The sequence below is a fragment of the Sparus aurata genome, chromosome 10 (assembly GCF_900880675.1).
Source record: "Sparus aurata chromosome 10, fSpaAur1.1, whole genome shotgun sequence".
Taxonomy (NCBI): domain Eukaryota; kingdom Metazoa; phylum Chordata; class Actinopteri; order Spariformes; family Sparidae; genus Sparus; species Sparus aurata.
This window is the reverse complement of record NC_044196.1, coordinates 14,592,753-14,617,144: the sequence shown is the minus strand read 5'-3', so window position 1 is coordinate 14,617,144 and position 24,392 is coordinate 14,592,753. Positions and strand designations below refer to the sequence as shown.

General features: G+C 40.6%; 2 protein-coding genes across 3 annotated transcripts; both read right to left on the bottom strand.

Annotated features, from left to right (window-relative positions):
* Positions 1 to 302: 302 nt before the first annotated feature.
* On the bottom strand, positions 303 to 4,564 carry LOC115589546 (E3 ubiquitin-protein ligase TRIM39-like). Its single transcript, XM_030430495.1, has 10 exons — positions 4,516 to 4,564; positions 3,749 to 3,983; positions 3,307 to 3,652; positions 3,065 to 3,160; positions 2,734 to 2,967; positions 1,969 to 2,116; positions 1,846 to 1,872; positions 1,673 to 1,737; positions 1,329 to 1,451; positions 303 to 1,063 (listed from the first exon to the last, which is right to left on the bottom strand). The coding sequence occupies exons 1-10, from the start codon at positions 4,547 to 4,549 to the stop codon at positions 662 to 664; spliced, it is 1,710 nt and encodes a 569-aa protein (XP_030286355.1). The 5' UTR covers positions 4,550 to 4,564; the 3' UTR covers positions 303 to 661.
* Positions 4,565 to 15,180: 10,616 nt separating this feature from the next.
* On the bottom strand, positions 15,181 to 22,731 carry LOC115589549 (E3 ubiquitin-protein ligase TRIM21-like). Of its 2 annotated transcripts, XM_030430499.1 has the most exons (10): positions 22,580 to 22,731; positions 20,285 to 20,522; positions 19,832 to 20,204; positions 19,172 to 19,267; positions 18,086 to 18,319; positions 17,823 to 17,970; positions 17,311 to 17,337; positions 17,035 to 17,099; positions 16,384 to 16,506; positions 15,181 to 16,305 (listed from the first exon to the last, which is right to left on the bottom strand). In XM_030430499.1, the coding sequence occupies exons 2-10, from the start codon at positions 20,509 to 20,511 to the stop codon at positions 15,919 to 15,921; spliced, it is 1,680 nt and encodes a 559-aa protein (XP_030286359.1). In that variant the 5' UTR covers positions 20,512 to 20,522; positions 22,580 to 22,731; the 3' UTR covers positions 15,181 to 15,918. The 2 variants fall into 2 exon arrangements, with proteins under 2 accessions (XP_030286359.1, XP_030286360.1); XM_030430500.1 differs by lacking the exon at positions 22,580 to 22,731 and having other exon boundaries at positions 20,285 to 20,650.
* Positions 22,732 to 24,392: the final 1,661 nt, after the last annotated feature.

Genomic DNA, 24,392 nt, shown 5'->3' with positions numbered 1-24,392 from the left:
GTGTGGTGTTTTCTCTGTATGAGCCTAAGGACAGAGGATGTCGTCCACAGTGCAGATTGTAAAGCCAACTGAGGCGATGTGATTGCGATTTTGGTGCAATGTAAATAAAACTGATTTGATTTGAACTAATAAGACATTTCCATGTGTTTGCTTGGCTTGATTCGGTTTATATCTCCATCACAACAGGGCCTCCTGCTCCAAGGTGTGGTCTCACATATCCAGCAGCCTATATAAAAAATAGAAAATACATAAGGAGAGACATAAATGGCCCTTAAATAGGAGGGAATACAAAAACATCTCTGTTTTCATTTTTCAAAAATGGGCTTTTATTTTCACTTTTTCACAATTTGTATATCACATTATGTACATTTAGTCTATTTAGGCTATGATGGCATTATATACACATTTATACACACAAGTCTAATATCATTCTGTACAGATTCATTTGAGTATTTTTAAGTTAAAAACTGAAAAAACAATTCATGTTGTCGGAAAAGGTAAAAGCCTCATCAACATCTTTTAGAAAGACAGAAATAACTCGCAGATTTCGGCCTGTTGCAGGTCAATTTTGATCAACTGTTACAGTGCAATGCGGGACAAACCAAAAGAGGTTCAAAAATGTTCTTGATCAGAAACCAAAATATTGGTCAACCACATGCTTTTACACGTCTGACTCGATGGTAATGTCCTGTCCTTCCCTGACTCCTCCCTCAACAGGATAGATCATCAGCGGCGCCGTGTTCTTCCCGTTATCTGGCACACAGGGGTTAAAGTACGGGTAGAGAGCCTCTGTGAACGCACACCCGCTGTACGTGTAGATGTGAGTCTTCGCTACAGCGTCGTAGAAGGACACCGACCCTTTCTCGTAGTCCAGGAAGACGCCGACCCTCTGAGGAGTTTCCTGGAGGCGGAGGGCGATGGATGGACTGGTGCAGGCGCTGAGACTGCCGCCTTTACGCCGGCAGATGGCCCAGTAACCGCTGTCGGGACGCACCGTGATGGCGCCCTTCCTGTTGATGGACTCCCTGGCCACGCCAAGATCCCAGTCTGTTTTATCGCCAACCTGAAACAGAACGCGCAGAGTACATTCAGACAGGAAGCAACGGAACAAGAGAATAAAACAGAAGAACATGCGTCCTTTTTAATTTAGGTCAACAGTGCACGAATATTCTTGCTATTAAATATGGAGCGTCAGATTCGGCACGCCAGGGGAAAAAGTTTAGGCATCCGCATTTTAGTTTAATTCCTGTAAGTCACATAATTAGTCAAGACAATTAGACAATGCTGCTGCCTGTCTGGTGTGTTTCAGTATGCTTCTGAGCTCGTACCTGAACCTCCCAGTAGCACCTCCCAGAAGTGAAGCTCTGTTTCCCCAACACGCAGACGCAGGAGTCGAAGCGCTGAGGGTTGTCGGGGAGTGCCGCCTTCTTCTTCTGGCTGGTGATGCTCACCTGAGGATCAATAAATAAAATCGTTGTCATCTTCATCGTCATTAAAGGCTCATGTTTTGAACAATCAAAGCGTCTTTAGCTTTGTTTTGAGCCCCGATTCTTACCAGGGGGTTGTTTTGGCACAAAAGCTTAACGAACTTTCACTCACAAAAACGTAAGTGTCGTTACTTTTACATTCTTATACGCTAGAAACCCAAACTGAATCTGTAATCGGACAATACCTTCTTTCTGTCTGGAGACAGCACCAGCCAGCCTGAAGCCGTCTCAGGATCCAGAGTGACATCGACTGCAGACACGAAGAAGGCAAACAATGAGTCAGGTGGTAACAAAGGGTAGTAATCAAACTTTAAGCAGGCTATTTAAATCAACAATGGATGTATGGTTGTGAGCATACCTGCATACTGATTCATCTTGTCTGCTTCTGCAAACAAAGAGAAGACAATGGTGACATTCATGCACTGACGTTCACAATAATCTCCAGAAGTCAGTGATCATTTGCTGCCAAAAGATGGCTGACCTTCTGCAGACAGCTTGTCAGCAAGTTCCTGGCAGACGTCCGCAAGCTTCAGGACGCCTCGCCTCACCGTGCCCATGCAGTTATCAGAGTGCACCGCGACCTCGGACCACTCTCTGGTGGACGGGAGTTTACTCAGGGACGGGAAGCTCTGCAACAGGGAAGACACGCAGGTTATTTATTAGTACAGCGGCCCTTCATTACATTTTTTTGGTGATATATAATATGTTGATAATATGGATTTGTTTCTTTCAGATTCATTTCATCAGTTGCTTTTTGCAAGATAAGAGGAAATTAAAAAAAAAAGTTTTTTGTAGAATTATTATTATTATTATTATTATTATTATTATTATTATTTTAGATTATTTTTTTCTTTATTTGTCAAAAAAAGTTTTGTCTGAATTTTTTGAAGATTTTTTAGTTTATGTGTGTAAGATTTTTTTTTTTTTATAAATAAAGTCATAAAATATATATTTTTTAAAATGTAGGTGCGACAGCAGGTAAAAAAAAAAAAAAAATGCAAGAAAAAAGCAACCACATAATTAAAATTAAATAAACACCTGTCGTCTGTGCTTCTCTGCTTTTAGACCTGTATGATTTCTGTCAGTTTCTCTTTTATCTCATCCAGGTGTTGAAGTCAATGAAAAGGGTAAAAGGAGCACTTAAAGAGCTGGGGTTGTCTGCTTAAAAACAGAGATATAAAGCTCGTACGGACGTCTACAAGTAAACTAAAGTCAGAGATGCTGAGGTGCAGTTCAGGTGTCTGACCTGCAGGAGGTGGAGCGGGTTCAGAGTGAGCTCCAGGTGCTGCAGCTCGCTGCTCCTCGTCTGCAGCTCGTTGATTTCCCGCTCCAGCTGGTTGAGCAGCTCCTCGGCTCTCCTCTCGGCTTCGTCCTGCGTCTCCCTGAGCTCAGCGACCAGCTCGCCCTGCTGCCGCTCGATGGCGTTTATCAGCGTGGCGCAGACCTGAGCGCTGCCCTGGATCTCTCTCTCTGTGACCGCCTGTCGGTTTAAACAACACAGCGTGGACATTTAGGGACGCAAAGAGACTGGCTAACCCTTTCTTTGATGTGCCTCTGTGCAGCAATGGCAATCTTACCTTGCTCAGATACACAGATTTTTTGATCTGCTTCATTTTCCTCAGCCTGGCGTGGATCATCTGTTGAATGTCGGCCTGCGTTCCCATCAGATTGGCCTGCAAAATGTCAAGGAGTATAACATTTTATTATAACGTGCAGGAAAATAACACAATAAAAAAAAAAAAAAAAACACGAGCTGAGACAAAATGTTCCAATCCCTCAGTTTAAAGGAAGTTGCTTCATAGAATAAACTCTTCCTCACCTTGATCCTCTTGCTCTCTTTCTCCATGGGGACGCTCTCGTGGCGCTTATGATCCCTCTCTGTACACTTCACACACACGGGCATCTGGTCTTTCTTGCAGAACATCGTCAGCGGCTTGTTGTGCTTCCTGCACAGGTGGTTGCTGGGAAACGTGGCCGGCTCCGTCAGCCGGTGTCTCTGCAGCGCTGGATCCCTCCTGTGTGCCGTGAGGTGGAGCTCACAGTAGGACGTCTGGCACACGAGGCACGACTTGACGGATGTCGACTTGTCTCCCTGGCAGATATCGCAGGGGACCTCTTCGCCCTCTGAAAGTTGCTCCTCTGTTTGCGGCAGGTCCGGTTGAGGCCTTTCAATTTGAGTTAAATACAAAATGAATTCAGATGCGTCGCTTTCTTTTATATGATGTGAAAAAACAGGAAAAAAAAACAGATTATAAACAAACCTTTCCAATAATCGAACCATCTCCTCGAATCCTCGGTTAATCCTGAGTTCTGGGCGTTCTCTGAACGTCTCCTTGCACAGCGGACACTCCGGCTTGTCCTTCGTGTCCCAGTAGCCCTCGATGCAGTCCAGGCAAAAGTTGTGTCCACACGGGATGGAGACGGGGTCGACGTAGGTGTCCAGGCAGATGCAGCACCTGAACTGGACCTCAAAGGGCGTGATGGCCATGTCTCTGACTGAGAAAAACACACCTGTCATTACTTAAATGTGCATGAAAACAGCCCAGCAAACAGTTTTGTTGGACTTAAACGTGCAGAGAATCTTTTTAGTATTACTTTCTATTGTAATGCTTGTTTCGATCTCATGAGTTTTAACTGTATTGTGTACAATTCTGTCATGTATGGTGTCGACTACTTATAAGTATTTTTAAACACATCGAGTCCACGCCTGTCGCATGAAATGTGCAAAATGCAAAACCGATCATTGCATATCACCAAAACAATATATCATTCTAATAATAACAGTAACACAGCTGGGAGTATTTTATGACCCGTTGCTGTCAGCAAAGAAACGGCAGATCACAATAGCACCAGATTTCATCTGAGCCTGCAGCCCAGTGTTGTCCGATTAGACAGTTAGTAGACAAATGTGATCAATAAGTTTAAAGACAAGCTTAAATAATTGATAATACAGAAGTTCACACATAAACAATGAACAAGAACGATCTTCAAATCACAGATAAAACTGGTGAAATAAAAACCGTCTCACCTGTCTGTGTTGTCATGTCGAGTGTGCTGTTCATCCTCACAGATGCAGGAGTTTAAGAGCTCACAGGCTTTGTAGTGGGATCAGTCAGCTCCTCCCCTGCAGCGTTTATTTGGTGTTTCTGGTATTTCTGGTTCCTGTTGTGAAAAAAATGTACGTCAGCGTTCACAGCGGCTGCAAAATCCCGGAATTAGGCTGGGTGTCAGCTGCAGACTGAGCAACCAGGAAAGGCTTGATTGACTTATTGGAACTCACATTCTCACCCTAACACCAAAGTGGTCGGGAATCACAATGCGATAAACTGTTTTCAAATGCTCGATTTAAAACAAGACAGAGACGACATATTCAAATGCGTTCATCTCAGTGAGTATATGTGTGTTCTGAATTTGATGCCAGCAACATGTTTCAAGACGGGAGAACACTGTGAAAGCTCCAAAAACACCTGAATTGGGATCAGTCCGCTGGTAAACTTTTTACATCGTGTTCCACCTAGAAGAAAACTCCAGGCGGGGTGCTGTTTGGCTCGGCTGTTGGAGCGAGCGTCCCACATACAGGGGCTTTGTCCACACCGCAGCGGCCCCGGGCTCGAGTTCTGGCCTGGGGCCCTTTGCTGCGTGGAGTTTAGCTCTTAACTATTTACGGATGATTGTGCGAACATGACAATGTAGTTTTTTTATGTGACAAAAATGTCACATAAAAAAACAATGCTCTCTGAATTTTGCTAATTGTTCCTTTTCAAAATCAAACCAGAGACGAATGATTGATTGACTGATGTTCTTATCATCAGATTACAAGTCACCACAAGTTTATTTTGAGTTTGATCCATCAGAGTGCTGTCAGGGTTTTCCCTACAAGTATGGCACTTAGGCACGGCACCCTAACCCTCACCATCTCATCCACCTATTCACACACATTTATGCATCAATAGGATGAAACAAGATGTAACTAAAAGATAAAAACACAGACCTTGTGTTTCATTTTAGTTTTGAACATAAAAAATGCAAAGATTGTGTTGTAAAGATGAAGCCCACATACAAAGACGAAGTGTGCGTGAGTGCATGAATCTCAAAGGAGCCGATTCATCATTGCAATTTACAATGAAAACAAAACTCAAGAGACATGTTGAACAGGTTCTGAGGGGTCGTGATGCGTTCTCTCTCACTTTAAAAGCAGCAGAGTGCCAGGGCCGCTACGCCGAGTAAGATAAAACATGCGTATCCAGATCTTTATCAAAGGTTTATTGTGTCTGCTCCGGTCCAAGACCCATCCTCCATCCAGGTTTGGTGGAAATCCATTCCGTAGTGTTTGTGCAATCCTGCTGGATGTCCAACCAACCGACCAACAACCGGACGAAGGTGAAAATGAAAAATGATGGTCCAAAAAAAAAAGACCAAAACCAAAAAATAGCCCCTATTGCCTTCTCAGGCTTTCGAGACAAAGTTAGCAAACCTTTAAAATAATTCAGTGTTTTTTTTTTTTTTTTTTTTAGCCAGTTAATGAAAAATGAATTCTGTGTATCAATATAATTATTACTGACCAAAGAAAAACGCGACTTATTTGCAGTGGGATGAGGAGACGTGGACTCTGTGTTTACGTCATTATTGCTTGATGCTCACACAAGACTTAAATTGGCAGTAAGTTTTTGCTTTAGCTTTTAATCATGGAGTAAATGTTGATTGGTAGATGCAATGGCTACAGAATAACGAAGCCATCTGTGTTTCTCTATATATCTCCCTTTCAATACATTCTCTCTGCCTCCAGGCATGTGACTCACAGGTAGATAAAGGTGCCTGTATGGCAGTATTTCTATCTGCATTCACATCTCCAGTAGAGACTAAACACATGAATAAATCCATGTTTTGGCCTTTGTTGTTGGTAGTTTGGAAACAAAGGAGGAAACTTTGTGTCCTTTTCCACTTGTGATCACGGAAGTTCATCATTGCACTGTACAATAAAAACAAAACTCAAGAGACATGTTGAACAGGTTCTGAAGGGTTGCCATGCGTTTTTTTCCCTCACTTTCACGAAAACGAAAGCAGCGGATTGCATGGGCTGCTACGCCATGCGCAATGAAAGGTGCGTATCAGATTACAAGATTGACGAGTTTTGTCAAAAGCAGCTCTCTCAAAAAGACAAACCTGTCCTGCAAAGCTCCATCCATCCTCTCTGAAAAGTAAACAAGAAACACCTCACACGAAGAAAAGTCCCAGTCTTTCAAGACTGAAAGTCGCAGCAGTGGCGGTTCTAGACCAATTTTTGTTAGGGGGCACATACAACCCGGAAAAAAGGATAAATCCCTCATTCAGACAAAGCAGTGTTTACAATTTCAGCAATTTTGATTGGGTAGTAAACTGCTGAGACACTTTATTTCTGCTTTTCCCTTCAGAACAAAATCATAGCAAGAAATCTGTCATTGTGTTATTAATGCAGACTCACTGTCAGGGGGGCCACAGGGGGGTCAAGACTCAGAGTTACGGGGGCACTGGCCCCTGTTGGCCCCCCCCCCCCCCTAGAACCGCCCCTGAGTGGCAGTAGGCAACTTTTTGCTTCAGCTTTTCATCCTGAAGTAAATGTTGACAGCACGGTGTAATGGCTACAGAAAAAAGAACCACGCTGAAATTTTCAATAGTATTCCTTAGAATGTGACAGTTTACTCCACGGTTGGCCACGACTTGTACTGTTACTCAAGACATGCACGGCATTAGTTATAGACAAACCTTCAAGTACACATCTCTGTTGGAGTGGATGTGCAAGTCCCTGTCACGCTGGGCTACCATGCCAGGTCAAACCAGTTAGAGTCAGGGCGGTATTTGGGTAGAACCACACAACTATCATTAGAAGAAAGTGTTTTCTTCCCTCACAGTCTTCTGCAAGCTTAAAGAAAAACTCCGCCTGATTTAACCGGCAAGTGTGATGACCAAACCAGGAAACATTTAGACTCTGATTCATCATCACAGCGTAAGTCATTTCACCATATTCATGACAATAGACGATGAGGCCACTAATCAATACAAGAAACATCAATTCAAGATGTTTTATGAAACATCATCAAACACAAACTTTATAAAACAGGCAGGTTACATATTCATAGATCAACTGAAGAAGAGGAAAACAACAAGACCAAAATCAATCAAGATTTCCTACATTTCTATCCATATATTGTCTATGTCAAATAAAAGGTGTGGGATCAAAATCAAGCTGAAGACAATTTCGTCTCCCATTCTTCGAGCGGCCTCTGCACTCTAGCGATGATGTCACGCAGTCTAGCTGACGCAATACCCACCCATTATAATATGCGATATATTTTCAAAACCGTACAAAATTTTTAAAAACTGAATACATCGCCAATAATTCAAGGTCTTGAGACTGTTTTAAAGTTTGAATGGTGTCTCTCGCTCAACGTATGAGGAACAAGATGAGGTTGAAAGTCGATGAGTTTTGAAGAGGATTTGAAGCTTTTCCCATTTGATTCAATGTTAACATTTTTTGGGAAAAAGCTGAATTATTGAAAAAGTTGAAAAGTTGAAAATCAGATGGTTGAAAGAGCTGAACATTTCAATATTTGAATGGTTTGAATAGCTGAACGTATGCTGAAGTTATAGCAGAATGAAATTTGAAAAAATCCCCATAAGGATGAATGGGCAAAATTTTGCAGAAAAAGCTGAATATTTCCAAAAGTATGAAAGATTGAAATGAGAAAAATACAAGCAGTAATGTCCTTAAAAAGCTGAACATTTTGATGGTTGAATGTTTTTAATCGCTCAAGATTTGTAGGAGGAGATAGGTGCTGACTCAGCATTCACACTAATTAAGCAGCAGAGCGTTCAGGTTAAATGATGTTTTGCCTCACCATTAGTCCTTGCAGTTGGTGTCAGGCCATGTCGTCATTAATATTCGACACCGTTCTGTAACACTGACCTACATGACCTTCTCTCGCCCAATTGATAATTGGTTTCATTAGCTGACCTGACATTTTGACGGTTTATAATTACGTTAATAGTTGCCCTAACCAGAACAATCGAGTGGACACGCTAGTATTGCACCCTTGTTAGGTGCAATACCATAACGTGTATTGGAATTAAGGCTGCTGGTTTCTTGATACTTAAATTTCTATATTACAATGTGTCTAATCCAGAATATTGTTGATTAAGACTTTTTAAAACAAGCTTATTGTCTTCTTGGCATATCGCAGACCAGCACGGAACCTACCTTATTTTTTGTCAATCGGCCTTTCCTTAGCAACTTACAGCCATTTATTATAGATTATCTGAGTTTTCAGTGAAAAACAGGTAAGTAAATAGAAAGTAAGGAAATTGAACAGCGAACACCGAATCAAAAGCTAATTCAGTGAAATATATTATCCATTGAATGTGAACAACAAAAGTAGTGCAAAACTTTTGGGGTTTTCTTGACGAATCAATGCTGCATAACGTGATGGCGTTACAGCATTCACTACGGCGCCCCGAAATTTACCAACAAGACATGTGTGATACCACTGAAAAGCAGAGGACCTCCACTTTACATGAGTTTTTACAGCATAAGGATAGGAGTAACGGCCCACCAGTAATTCAAGTTTTTCGAACGATAGCTGTTTGTAGCCAGTCGCAGCTGTCTAGTTCTTTGGACATTAACCAGAATGTGGCAATGAATTTAAACTTGTGTGCACCATTAATCAAAACCACATGTTTGAGCCTCATATAGGCTCTTCAGTAAATTTCAGAGGATTAACAAAGTCATTAAGATTAACTCTCTGGGGAACTGTTTAAGCTGGTACAACGTGGGGACCGAACACGACGTTGACGTCCCGAGAGCCAGGCTGCTAGTCAAAATTCTTCTCACACCAAATAAAACGATAAATCCGTCACCCAAACATGTGAGATCTCCTCCAGCTGTCATGTCATTACGGTTAAATAGACCTTGCGTAGGTGATTGACACATTTTGTTTTTTTATGGACAATGAGCCCTATTGAAGTCAGTTGTTTCCTGTAACCAGAACCTGGTAGAACCGGCTGCTACGCCTCAAGAAGAACAGCTGCCAAAACAATGGCATGGCAAACATTAGAGCCCTACCTGTGAGGAAGCCAGATTTAGTATGCGCCGGGTGTAAGAAGACCAATAAACCAACCAAACCATATAACTTAGAGAAGACCGACTGCTTGGTGTGCCTGCAGCTAACATGTATTTTCATTTTTGATTTATCCGCCAAATATTTTCCCAATTCATCATTTCGTATGCAAATAAAGAGGGGAATTGTGAAAAATCCTCACATTTAAGGGTTCGATGATGACGTGGGAAATCACGACTCGCAGAAAAGTTGCAGAGATCGGACTAATTGTGCATAATTCTCTGTGATTGATTTAATTAGCATTAGTTGTTGCTATTGCAACATTCCTTTCTTTCCGGAGGTTCTCAGCATCCTGGAAGTACTGACATGTTGGCAGCTCCACTGGTATGAGAAACCTTTCATTAGTCATGTCCCTTTATTTCGGTCTTACCAAAAATAGGAACACGGAACATGAATTGACTAAAAACATGGGATATGATTATAGGTTGTACCCAAGAACTAATTGTTTCTTGCCTGCATGCAATAGTAATTTAAGTGCTCGATGTAGTACAACATGGCTTTTAGATATTTTTGCTTTCAAGTCTAGTGAATTAAACTTTTATAGAATTTTCATTGAGAAAAATATTGTATTTGAAAACCAGGGTCCAAAAGTCATCAAATCTCAACGTTTTGTACGGCAAAAGTGTAACATTACCACAACAAAGTCAAAGACAATGCTTTCAAAGCGTTCATACTGGAACAAGTTAGCCAACCCCGACTTTAACCTAGGGCTTGCTGGCCTCACTCCTGAGCAATTAAAGTGTTGGGTTTGTGGGGTTATCCCCAGAAAATCAACTCAAAGCGGGGCTAAAAGGTGCCGGTGTGAAACGAGGCAAAAGCAAACAGAGTAGTAAGACAGCATTCTAAAATGTTGTGCAGCTTCAATGCACTTGTTATGTCTCTGGGTGTGTCCTTAACCTAGGGCACGTAGAAGCACAGTGTGAATCATATAGCTCTGGGCGGAGGTTAACACTGGGTTTTACAATCTGTGTGTGAAAAGGGGCTAAATTATTGCCATCCCCTGGGCTAAGAATATGCAGTGTGAGAAGCTCCAAAGATTTGAAGGACAAATTAAACAAGCGCAGAACTTTCTTTCAGGAAACTACCGTCAGAGTCCAGTGTGAAACCAAAAGTCAGTGGTGAGCCCCTTTAACTTACCAGTACAGTGAAGTAACACCCAGCATGTAACGTAAGTAACATAGTTAATGTAGGCACATTTGTAACAGGGGTTACACAGTTTTGGCCAAAAAGCTTGACCTCCCTGGTTATAAAAATACTTCCACTTTAGCGCCCGGATAACTTGAATGGTGGATGAAATAATTTAATCATGCAGCTCTTCTAGACTTTCCAAATTTTGCCATAAAAAAAAAACAGATCGAATTGCTTAAATCATGGCAACGAAACGAGTCATGTCGTGGGGTTCGTGATGCTCTGAAAGAAAAAAAACTATGAAAACAACCTAAATAACTTCCTTGAATCCTGCAGTGTCACACCTCCAGGACAAACTGGTCTAATAGTGGACTGACTGATGTTGCAACGTTTTCCAAAAACTCCACCTCACTGTCGATTGAATATATTGTCTGACATGAATGAAGAAAAAAATTTAATCTGAATCTTATAACATGGTAAAAGTGTCATTTGTCTTCTTTGCAGGTAGAAGCTGCTATTAACAAAAAGAGTAGACGTGGTGAGTTAAAGAACATGAACTGTAGTTGTGTTATCTTTTTAACAGCATTTTGAGGATTTTTAATTAAATTTATTTAACCAGGTAAAAGTCAGGATTAATATCTGAATCAGTTTTGTGTTGAAATGAACATGTGTCTTTGATAAAACTGCACAATAGAGATTACAGAGTTAAGATCAGGACAAATTCCTTGCTTGAGTAAAAGTACGGTATGTACGGTGCGTGCGATTGCATCAAAAACCTGTGCATCAGCTTCTGTCTAGATAAGAGAGCTACATGTTGAAACCCTGTATGTTCTGAGGTCAGAGTGCGGATTATTATAGTTTTATTTCATGAAAATTAGCGTTTTCATCATTCAACAATATCCTACTGGGCTTTAGCAAATATCAACACTGGAGTAATCTTGTACTTTTTAAAAACTTTTACAATTTAAAACTGATGCCTTTTCCTGGCCTACATAAGCAAATAAGACCATCAGTGAGAGAATTGGCTTTTTCTTCATACTGTATATTAAAAGTCATTCCTAATGCCTGACACAGATTTCAACATCATAAACAGTGAAATTAAAACAATATTTGAATGTATTTCTAAAAAAAGTCTCCTAGAGGGGACACCATTACTGTTGTCCAAAATATGTTATCGAAGAAAACTTATTTCTACTATTAAATGTCATATTGATGACATTTTTATGATAATCTTTTTTTATTATCTTTTAAACATTTTCGATCATTTAGATAATCACTTTGGTGTTTAAAACTAGTGAGATTAGCCTGAAAAAAAAAAGGCTCTGCAAATAAACGTAACGGTAGAAGCAGTCTTCTCCCTTTTTTAGCAGTGGTCACTAACATTTTTGGCAGCTCATCGCAATGTTTTCCTAAACTTAACCTCGCAGTTGTCTTGCTTAACCCTAACCACACTTCCTCATATTCATAAACACATAGTAAACGTAGCTCCCACCCCCCAAAGTGGATGTCGTCGTCCATCGCAGTGCGTCACTGTGACATCACTCACCACTCTGATTCTAAAGATAAACACACACACACACACACACCTGTAAAAAAACAGTCTCAGGATTGCATTCACGACCAAGGAGCAGGACGCCTTTTGTTACAGGCTCTTAATACGATGACGTTTCCTCCAGATTGTCATCAAATGAGGAACACATTTGTGAAACAGACTGTCCCCACCCGCACTGACAGCACTGATTGTTGCCTATGAAGCGCATCATTGTCCAATTGTCGTCGCTGCGCGGGGTTATCGTGCAATTTGATCCTGCTGTTTGTGACACTGCAGTGTTTGAACAGAGCGTTCTCGCAGGTTAAGATGTGCGGAGTACAGGGTGTCCTGAACAGGCTCCAAACAATTCACAATCAAATAATCAACGGTTCCTTCTTAGGTAGAATTTATGGTCTCTACGTCTTTATATTAGTCCTTCTCTGTTCAAATTGCTTTATCAACTGGAAGTCAATGTTGTGAAATTAAAAGTGTGATTTAAAAAAACAAACAAAAAAACTAAACAAGAGGGGACAAAAGAAAAAAATATAATGTTAACTGCTGATATTGGTCATTTTTGATACTTTTTTATTATTGTCCTATTCTTAATTTTTAACCGGACCGGATCCTTATTTTTAACTTTATCAAAGTTCACAGTTTCTAATTACGTTAACATACCAATGAAAACACACTAATAAATAAAAAATAGCACCATACAAGCGAGCTGACCTGTTCTTTTTTATTCACAGTTTCCTCTCTGGCAGCACTTAATTTCTCACTCTGGTATTAATGGGTTGTGCTTTTGTTTTTCTCACAGTTCGGTCTTGCAAAACACTCGGCCAGTGGCAGAGGTGGTGCAACCTATTGTGAGCCGTGGTTGCCCGCCACCTTGGCAGTCGAAGCCGCAGTGTCTCTGGGCTTGCGAGCAGAGAGGACAGACCGGGTGGCGGGGCAGCGGCGGGCAGAGCCGACGTCTCTGCTCTGCCTAACGAGCCCACACACCATCCATCAGCGAAGGGCGGCTCCTGAGTATGTGACACCCACAGGTGCTGCAGACGAGGAATGTTAAGAAATATTTTGTTTATTGACTTACATAACCTTTTGGCATAGGTTGTACAGAAATTACATACCGATGAAGGCACTGGTGCATGATTTCTTTTGCAGTTAAATATGTTAACCCTCTCACTCTGTATCCATTTCCAAGTGACAACTCTTACTAGGTTCAACATATGTCTTCTACTTATCTATTTTTTTTAACTTAAATTACAGATGTGCAAAGGACAGCTTCTTGAGGTTCAAAAAGAACGTTTTCAGGACATCTTACTTTGACTCACATCGGCAAAAGTCACACGTTTGTGGGATCACAGACGGTGGAACCAAACCTCAAGCCTTGGTCGACCATCTAGGTCTGGACCGAAATAGTCCCCCTCCCGCCCATTTTTTTGTGTTTTTCAGTGAAATATCTCTACAACTAATGGATGCATTATAATGACATCTTGTCCCTTTACCTTAAGCGCTATCTGTGCCGTCATCAGGTCAGTCCTACTTTGGATTATGACCAAATACCTGCAAAACTAAACTTTATGCCATCCCTTGAGGCACACCCCCCCCAAACATGGCTAAAAATGGAAGCATATTTATAGTGGTGTATATTTGTGCTTTATACCTCATAAGTGATGCCAGCTTGGTCTCTTCTCCTGGTCAGCCAAGATACAATCAGTGCATCCCAGTAAAGGATCTCATGAGGCATGTCCTATTTCAAAGTCTCCTTCAAATGCAGCCTTCTTTTGTCCACATTTTTCATAACTGCTGTGTCAGTTTGCAGCCACAGTCTGTTGTGTGTGCAGCGACTGAACCTGGAATACCTGCAGAACAACTGTGGAACATGAGAACCAAAGGAAGTCCAGATGAAGAGGTGCAGTCAAATGAAACCGAACATTTGCTCAGTTCTTAACCTGCCACAAAAGATTTGGAAATGAAACCCAACACGCTACTGAGTTGTATAAGAGCTCAGTGTTGACAAGAGATGCTTTGTCTACCAATGCAGTAAATCATGAAATACTGACAGCGCAATGAGCGGCGTCTATTAAATGAGTTTTGATACCGCATAGCAGGTTCCTGACCTCACCCACATACTCAGAGCGTAAGCTAAAGGCTGAGCAGAGGAAGAGCAACGGCTGATGTATTCTTTAATTAAACACGCCACCTGGTGAGTGTTTCGATGCAAAGCAGCTTCAGTTCAGTCATGGTGGATGCAGTTGAAAAAGAATCCTGTCACTATTATATCACTTCAAAGTAACGTCTAGTAATAAAAACTATGCCATTAGACACTTTAGTCTGATGACAAACTTTTGAATAAGGGCATTTAGGCTGATTTTAAAGGTGCACTATATAAATTGGGGTGAATACGTTTCAGTCAGAAGAGTTAGATCTTCATTGATGGAATTTTATGCCTAAACAACCTAAATGAACAAACACATTTATTGAAAAATTGTAAAATTATGAAGTTATTATAAAAACATTTAATTTTGAGATGAGATAAAAAATTTGGAGTCGAATTATTACTTTTAATCTCATATTATAACCTTTATCTCATAACTTCCACTTTATCTCATGATTCTGAATTACTGAATAAACTCAATTAACAAACTGACCTTAAAGGACAACACAATGTAGTTTCACTTTGTCTATATGTGGCGGACCCTGCCACCTTCCTGGCTTCAAACAGTGTTCTGGGGACTTTATTTTCCTCTGAGAACTGCTTGTTTATTCACATATTTGTTTTTGTGCCTCATTAATATTGTGCATTTCAAAATTCTGAGTTTGAATTTCTTCTCCAAGACTACACCGTGCCTCTTTAAGTATGAGAAAGAAAGACAAAAATATGTATTATTTTATGAAGTTTATTCATTTGCTGCAAATGGTTATACAGTCTTATGTACATTTGAAGCTTGCACCATCAGAACAGATCACGATCTTGTGTTAATTTGCGCTTTTCGTCACAAATCAAACAATTAAGAACATTGATGAATATTAAAAGTTTTGAAACAAAAACAAAAAATGTAGAAAAACAGTACATTTAAAAAGAAAAAAAAATTCCAAGAATATATATATAATATATATAAGAAAGCATCTTTTAAAACAATGGCTGGCAGAGTAATAATAAAACCTCCTCTATATTGACTTAGAATCAGTAAATCTGTCACATTAACAAACACAGTCCTTTGCAGAAACCAATAAATCAAACAGAATCATGTGGAAAATTACAATAACTCATGCCGAACTTCTATAGTGAATAAACAAATATTTAAGATAAAGTGAGGCCTATTTGATAAACAGATAAACAACACAATAACACTACCAGCAGTTTAAAACGTATCAAATCATAATAACGAGATAAAAACGTAAATTACGTCATAGGTCATTAGGTCATATTTTCAACTTTTCATTTCATAATTCTGACTTTTTCCTCGTAAGTTCTACATTTTATTTCATATTTATGAATTATGTATATCCTCACAGACAGACCTTATTCACTTGTTTGTGGTTTGCACCCTACTTAAATTTTCTCCAGGCTTCTTCCGAAGAATATGCATAGCAAATAAGAAAATGACCATGACTCCATTCAAAACTCTGCTGTCTCTTCGGCAGACACAAGCTCAACAGGACAGATGATTAACGGGGCGGTGTTCCTCCCATTGTCATGGAGACAGGGGTTTAAGTATGGATAAAGAGCCTCTGTGAAGGCGCAGTCGCTGTAGGTATAAATATGAGTCTTTGCTTCAGCGTTGTAGAAGGACACAGACCCTTCCTCGTAGTCCAGGAAGATGCCTACTTTCTGAGGGGTTTCCTGGAGGTGGAGGGTGACGGAGGGGCCGGCGCAGGCATGGAGCCTGCCGCCTTTACGCCGGCAGATAGCCCAGTAACCGCTGTCAGGACGCACCGTGATGGCCCCCTTCCTGTTGATGGACTCCCTGGCCACGCCCAGATCCCAGTCTGTTTTATCTCCAACCTGAAACACATCACAAAGAATGAAGAATTAGTTAAAATTCCAGTTATGTGTTCATGCGACTGGAGGATGATTTCCTACCTTAACCACCCAGTAGGATCTCCCAGAGGTGAAGCTTTGTTTCCCCAGAACGGAGACACAGGAGTCGAACCTGCGGGGGTCGTCGGGGACAGCGACTTTCCTCTGCTGGGTGCCGAGGCTCACCTGTGGAACATTGTCATCGTCAACAACAACTGACACTCTGTTAGACATCATGGACATTATTAGTGATGTTCGTAAATCTCATATGATTATTATCCATCATCCGTCATCAATCACATTTTGCTCAGGATCTACTGCACCAGAGAAGAAAGTTACACAAACAAAATATTAGAGCTGGACGTTCTGTCAGACAAAACAACATGTGAAATGCAAACATGTATTTTTCGAGGATTAATAGAACAAGCTTATTATTGTACTGTAATGTAATTTGGAGAAGGCTCGGTCTTGAGTGGGGCCAATGGCAAACAAGATGGTGTCATCAGCGTAAAACATGTCTATCAAGTGCTGAAATGGACAATACACATTTATATATAGAGTAAATACTAGTGAGCCTATAATTGATCCTTGAGGAATGCCTTCATCAACCTCTTGGAGACTAGTTGACACCATCAGCATCAAAAATTCCAGCTCTCACCAGGTAAAAAATACCAGGGACTTGATTATTTTGGCGACCATAATGTCACATTTTACCTGTTTTTCATCTGGGGACAGAATTAGCCACCCTGCAGCTGTTGCAGGATCCAGAGTCACATCCGCTGGAGAGGAACAGAATAAATGAGTTCATGGATTTTAAGGAACAACTTACAAAAAGAGAACATTGAAGCCTTCACTTAACTTGTGTACATGTGGCCTGTATGTTCCTGTTATAATTTAACAATCACAGCTCCATGTTAGCTTTTTTAAAAAGAAAAGTGTAATTTGCCAGTTTTGTGATTTGTTCCAAACAGGTCATATCCATGCACATACCTGCATACTGATTCGTCATGCTAATTTCTACAAAAGGAGGGAAAAAAAATAATTGTTGTCAGTTGTTTATTTTATTTCCTGTTAATGAATAAAATTATAAATGATTATTTGAGTATTATGAGTATTTGAACCATCCACCCACCTTCAAGAGTTAATGCTAGAAGCGTAACCACGGCTACAAGCTAAGAAATATACAACCACTGACCAGGCTGCGTTACTTGGTATGTTGGGAGTGAGAACCGACTGCATCATATATATTTCTTTGCAATTATTCTTCAAATGTGGTTATCAAACATTTGTGACAAACGTGCATGTTAAAAAGACAGGATATTATACATGTTAACAATATACCGGTCAGGCTCTAACATGTACTGTTGAATTATTGTGACTTTGTGTTATACAAATAGTAAAATATGCTTATTTTTTAATGCCGTCAAGACTTTTTTATTAATAGTTACAAATTCTACGCAGGGGAAAAGCCTGACAACAACATCACGACTGTAGTTACCAACCTTCTGACGACAGTTTACTTTCAAGTTCATGGCAGACATCCACCACTTTAGAGAAAGCTCTCCTCACTGTTCCTATGCAGTGGTTTGAATCGAGTCTGACGTTGGTCCAGTCCCTGGTGGACGGTTCAGCACTCAGAGAGGGGACAGCCTGCAGAAAAACAGGACAGGCATTGCTTTAAGGAACAAAACCGATTCTTTCTTATCAAGGAATAGTGCCTGATGCTATTGGATAAATTCAGTCAAATGTATCATTTGTGCAGCACCCTTAGGAGATAGAGAAGGTCCTCGGTGTGCTCCAGGTGCTCCAGCTCACTGCGTCTCCTCTGCAGTTCACTGATTTCCTCTCCAAGCTCTCTTAGAAGCTCGTTGGCTTTCCTCTCAGCTGCCTCCTGCTTCCCCTCAATCTCATCGATGAGCAAAGCCTGGTTTCTCTCAAGGGCACTCATCGCCGCGGTGAAAACCTGAATACTTTTCTGTATCTCTCTTTCTTTAATCATCTGCGGATATCCACAAATCAGTGTGTATTATTATGCAAAAAAATATAAGAAAATACAAGAATGTACTATTCAGTAAGATTTTAGCCTGAACCATAATTTCCAAGTTTCTCAATGTCATCTAAAAAGCAGTTATTTAGGCATGTGTGAAACTAGAGGACACGACAGAGAAAACTTGCACCGACCTAAATGATGGATTTGATTTCATTTATTTTGTCAGTGTTTTGCACTTATCAGCCTTCACCCCTTGGTGCAGTTACTGGCATGTGTGGTTCGCAAAAAGCCACATTTCTATCACTATACTATGGCGTCAGAGATCTCTGTGGTAATATGCATGACTTGATATTGCTGTGTTGGTGCTGTTCCCAGAAAATCATACCACTACTTATCGGAAAAGATGGGAAAAAGAGACACATGGTACAGTTTTCTTTTCAAACATGTTTATCGATGTGAAAGGGTTTATTTCAACCAAAAACATGTTTTCCTAAACCTAACCAAGTATTCCATTTCCCTTAACCTAACCTAACCTAACTAGTGACAAAAAATGTAAAAACATAGCAAAAAGTATTGAACTTATTGTAAAATTATTACGTAAACACCTTTATAACATATTTGGAGCATGATATACAATCCTGTACTCCTATACGTAGTTCACCCAATTACAATGGCTCGGTCCAGATGTAGTTAAAAAGAACAAGGGACAACACCACAGAGTCACAACCCTAGCCCAAACAAGACTAAGAGTTTGCAGCTGTGCTAGAGTCTCTGTGCTATAGCAACCCTAACCCTAACCCTAAATACAACCACATGAATACATGTTTGAAATGTCCATGTGTATAACTGAAAAACACTTACTTTGCTCGAGTCCACTGAAGCCTTGATCTCGTCAAACTTTCTGATTCTGGCCTTGATCATCCGTTGAAACTCTGTTTCGGACTTCTTCCTCTCAGCCTGTAAAGGTGAAAGATGGACACAAACATATAATCAAGAGCGCTGTGATGCAACTATTTGAGCTGAAAAGTACATTTGAATAATTTGCATGGACAGATGTTATGGCAGACTCAGCAGCATGCATCTTCAGTTTTACTGAATGATAGAAGATTTTGGCCTTTGAAGCGTTCTGGTTTCTGTTTCTCTAAAGGCTCATTTACGATCCCTTTAGATACGAAATAGATACGTCCGTTTCAAGCCATGAAATCATCATATTTCTATGTGTCCTTGACATTGGCATGGATGTTGAGCAATACAACCACTTCAGGCTGCAGAGTCTTGCACGGATCTCCAATTTTCCTCTTCCTCCATCCAACTCACATTTAGTTCTTGCCAGCTTGCCAGCTGCTCTGTAGTAACTGTTTGTTTCTGAACCCAGGCGAATTAACATCATACTACACCAGCACAGCACGAGGAAGTCTTGCTCTTTGTACATTATCAGGATATTTATTTAACATTGACTGATGGCTTTCGAGATTGAACTGCATGTAACATTCATTATTGTCCAATCTCTGTTTTCCTCACCTTGATCCTCCTGCTCTCCTGCTCCAGGGGGACAATCTCATGACTTTTGTGGTCCCTCTCAATGCATTTCGAACAAACAGGCGTCTTGTCTGTCTTGCAAAACTTCTCCAGGAGCTTGTTGTGATTTTGGCAGAAGTGGCTGGTGATGAAGGTGCCTGGATCTGTCAGCATGTGCTTTGTCAACTCTTGATCACTTAGGTGTGGTGTTAGGTGATTATCACAGTAGGACTTTCGGCAGACGAGGCATGACCTGACTGCGGCTAACTTAGTTCCCTGGCAGATGTCACACTGAACATCATCTGACCTTGAAGGTTGTCTTGGAATGCTTCTCCTCTTGGGGGTTGGCTTGTATTTTGGCTTCTCCTTCAGGGACCTTTTGATTAAATACACATGGTTATTTAAAGTCAGTATTTTAAAATAACATCTATATTTGACATTTAAATCTCCACAAACTTTTTGAATTTCTCAGTGATGTCTCTGAAGCCGACGTTGATCCTGAGCTCTGGCCGTTTTTTAAAGGACTCTTTGCACAGCGGACACTCAGAATTAGGTCTTGAATCCCAGAAACGTTTGATGCATCCCAGGCAGAAATTGTGCCCACATGGGATGGAGACGGGGTTGTTGAAGATATCCAGACAGATGCAGCATCGAAACTGTTCCTCAGACAGCACAGAGGCCATCTTGTCAAGGGCTTTGATGGAGAAAGAAAAAGCAAGACACTCAGTAGGCAACAATGTGAAAATCTAATGTCTTCAAAGTCTACTCGGTTATTAAATATGTTGTTTATTAGAAAATATGGCCAAATAACAAAGACGTTGCACCGCCCATCCAAGAGGCTTCTTCATTTCTAACTAATTGGAGGGCAGTTGCAGGCTTTTACACTCGGTGTGGGAGTGTCCTTACAGAGTCGTTAAGAACAGGTGAGCTCTGAGTTTTGGAGTTGTCAGGGCCACATGGGACGTTGACTCACACAGCAATCATGTGAGTTGCTTCGAGTAGGTGAGCCCAGGTGTGTGTGGCTGTTAAGCTGTCTGGGGAGTACTACATTGTAGACAGCGTTGGGGAGATGTAAACTACATTTAGTTGAACTACATAGCTTAACTACAATTTGCTGTAACTTGCTGGTAGTTAAACTACATTCATATTTTGTGCTGCGTCAAGTAATTCAACTACTTTTCTGGTCATTTTTTGTAATTTAACTACTCAATTTACAAACTACAATATTGACCAATAACATTAAATATTCTTTATTTAAAAAAGAACTATATAACATACATTTTATTTTATTTTTCTTTGAAAAAAGGCATGAAACATGACTTGCCAAGCCAACACTGCCTCTGATTGGCTCGCCCTGGCAGCACTCAGATGCTTCCACAGAGTGGGCGGGTCTTTGTGCCAAGGAGGGCAGAGCTCATATGGCTCAAGCACATCATGGACAACTTTCTTGTTACCTCCGATGCGCCCCCGAACGCACCAGCCCAACCATGGCCATATTTGAGCATGTACATGTTGTATATAGATGCATCTACATAGACGACCTACATGTTCACATGTGAGCCCTGCAAGCTGAAAACAACAATAATTTGGACTTTTTTCGACTTTTTCCTCTCGAGTTGAGAGGCATATTTCCTCTGGCATGTGAATTTTCTGTAGGCTATTATATGTTGTTTCACATTCACCATATGTTGATTTATTTAACGCTGAGTTAAATGTGTATAATGAGTATAAGTAGTTGCTAAAGCTACTTTTTTTAGCAGTAGTTTTACAAACTACATTTCTCCAGGGGTAGAAATGTAGTTCGTTCAAACTACTGCCAGGCTGAACTATATGTAGTTTCACAAGTTACGCTTGCAAAGTAGTTTCACCAACACTGATTGTAGATGGGTGATAAGTAGCGTCTAAGGCCACCTCCTCTGTTCTAAGACACTCGTTCCATTTTGACATAGATGGATGCTTTTCTGGTTTAAAAGCCTGCATCTCCCCTCCAGTTGCCTACAACAGAGCACTTAGAATTACCATGACCGGGATGGCTGAACGATTTGTTAACATGAGTCAGCTTGTTTCAGCTCTTCATTGAGTGTTATGATGTTCAAACAGCAAAACCCAAGATGTATTTTTATGGCTGTATCATGTAAATATACAAGGTGCACTTTTACAAACGTTGAGATTCCCAAAATTTAATGCAGCCGTATTTATAATTTGATGTTGTGACACACACACCTGCAATTTTGTCATATACTGTGCTTTGATTGGAATTAAAGCCTGCAGACTGATGTAAAGATGATTTGTTGAGATAAAAAGGCAAAACCAGATTTTTGAGTTCTGAGAGTATCTATTAGGAGTGTCTGAATGTGTCCCGTAATCACTTATTCAGTCTAACTACTAATGAAACCGTGGTCACACATTCAATTTGTAAAAAAGATTTTGTTTAATACAACAAGAGATAAAAACATAGTAATGTTTGGTTTGTTTCTGGACCATTGCTGTTGCATTCATCCCTACACACTGGTTAAAAGTGCATTTTTGTGTTAATTCAAACGTTGGTGCCTCATATAAAACACAAAATATAATGCTACATCCTTTTATAGCACATTTAATTTCCGTCAGAGCGACTTTGACTGTTTCACCTCTGAGTATAATCCCTATAGAAATCATTGATCAGGTTGTCTACACTCATGTCAAAAGTCAGTATAACTGAAGTCATCTCACTGTCTCTACACTATGTGCGTAATATAAATAATGTATTACCTGTGTGGGATGACAAACAGATCCTCCGTAGCAGATGTGTTGATAGCAGATGTATAAATTTCGTCAAAACAGACGCTTCTTGGAAGAGAAAGTCAGTCCCTCCAACAACAGAGCTCTTCCTGACATCTGTCAGGAGGAGTTAAACAGGTAACTCTGGTTCTTCTTCTTTGTCTGGCTTTGCTTCTTAGGCAGAGGAAAATAAGCAATTATCAAATGTGCTCGAGGGTTAGGTCACAGGGGGACATACTAAGTTGTCGGTGGGGCATAATGAAAATGTATAAATCCTAACAGTTCCTGGCTTTCCATGTGAGTTAGAATAGTTTTCAGTCATAAGATTCTTCTGAAACTCGTCTATTCTTGGTCTGGAAAATGAAGGCGATACCATGTGCGAAATTGTCATATGATGTGGAGCTCTCTCTTGAAAGAACAGAGAAAATTGGGTCTGAGAGAAGAGAGAGGTGGGAGGGCCCGGTGCTCAACTGAGCAAGAGGGACATGCAAATATCAGAATTCAGAGCTGTTCACTGTGCTTCTCCAAATCCAGTTGCAAGGATAACTGTTAGTTTAGTATGTTTCAGCAAAACCACAGATAAGTTCTTTATATTGCAGCTTTACATCTGTTTAGGTTGAACGGTCTGTTTCTCTCTAGTCAAGCTCTGTTTATGTTCTGGTTAGGTCTAGGTGCAAAAAACACTTGGTTAGGGTTAGGAACATATCATGATTTGGCTTAAAATACCTGTTTTAGGTTGCCATGAACATGCATGGAGACGGTCCAACTCCCCTTGAATAATACCTAGTTTTGGTCATTGAGGAAGTGGCTGGAAATGCCCCAAACTCTCTCCCCAAAAACTCTTGACACTCAAACCATGGTTGGCCATTTGGCTGTATTAATGCCACCACCATTCCCTCCCGAACCTGATGTGCAGGTTGGCTGACAAGGATTATAAGTGAACGGGATGTGCCACATCAACCTTGGCTGATCTGTGGTTTGCAGGAACCATTACCATTATATGCTGGTGACTGGGCCGGCTACTCAATTAATCAAATAATAATAATACCTTGCTATACTTTTGATCATTTCTACTTCTTCTTCATGATTGTTGGTTAGATAATGTGACAGCTGGGTGTCAACCTCTGTAAGCAGTCTTTTAAACACTTTTACCAAGTTCATCTGTTGGACATGATAAAAAGGTCACAACTATGTAACCACATTAGGTCTTGGCACATCAGTCCTGTAATGTCATCAACACCAACAGGCAGATTGCAGCTTGGCAGCCCTCGAGTTTTTACAAGCAGACACTTTGTTGAACCCTGAAACTAACCCAGAGGAAGAAAGTGAATTAAAACCTCCAGGCACCAAATAAGCGATCCAGCCTTGTTGGTGTCCTGTGCACCAAGAACAAATTCCTTTGACGTAAATGCTGCATACCTTCCTGTAAAAAATTATCCCTTCAACGCTGACATGCACATAATTACAGCAAAAAGTACCGTAGGTCATCTTGTAAATGTTTTACTACGTGGTTGATATGCTCATATTTTCTACATCGTCATGTATTTTCAGTGGGGACAGTCATTTAAGATAGCTTGGTGCTGACGAAGATGAGAGACCTGATTCTTGGCCGAGAAAGGGAGGGACAATCAAAGGCATGTCAGTTTTAAAAGCTGACAGTATTATCAAGTCACAACTTGATCAGACTCACTAACTGACACAACTAGGCAAGCCGCAAATAAACAAACAGTGTCTTGTAGGGCTTAAAATTACATTTATTTAACTTCATTATGTTGCACCTCATTAATAATTTGAAGCCTGTAAG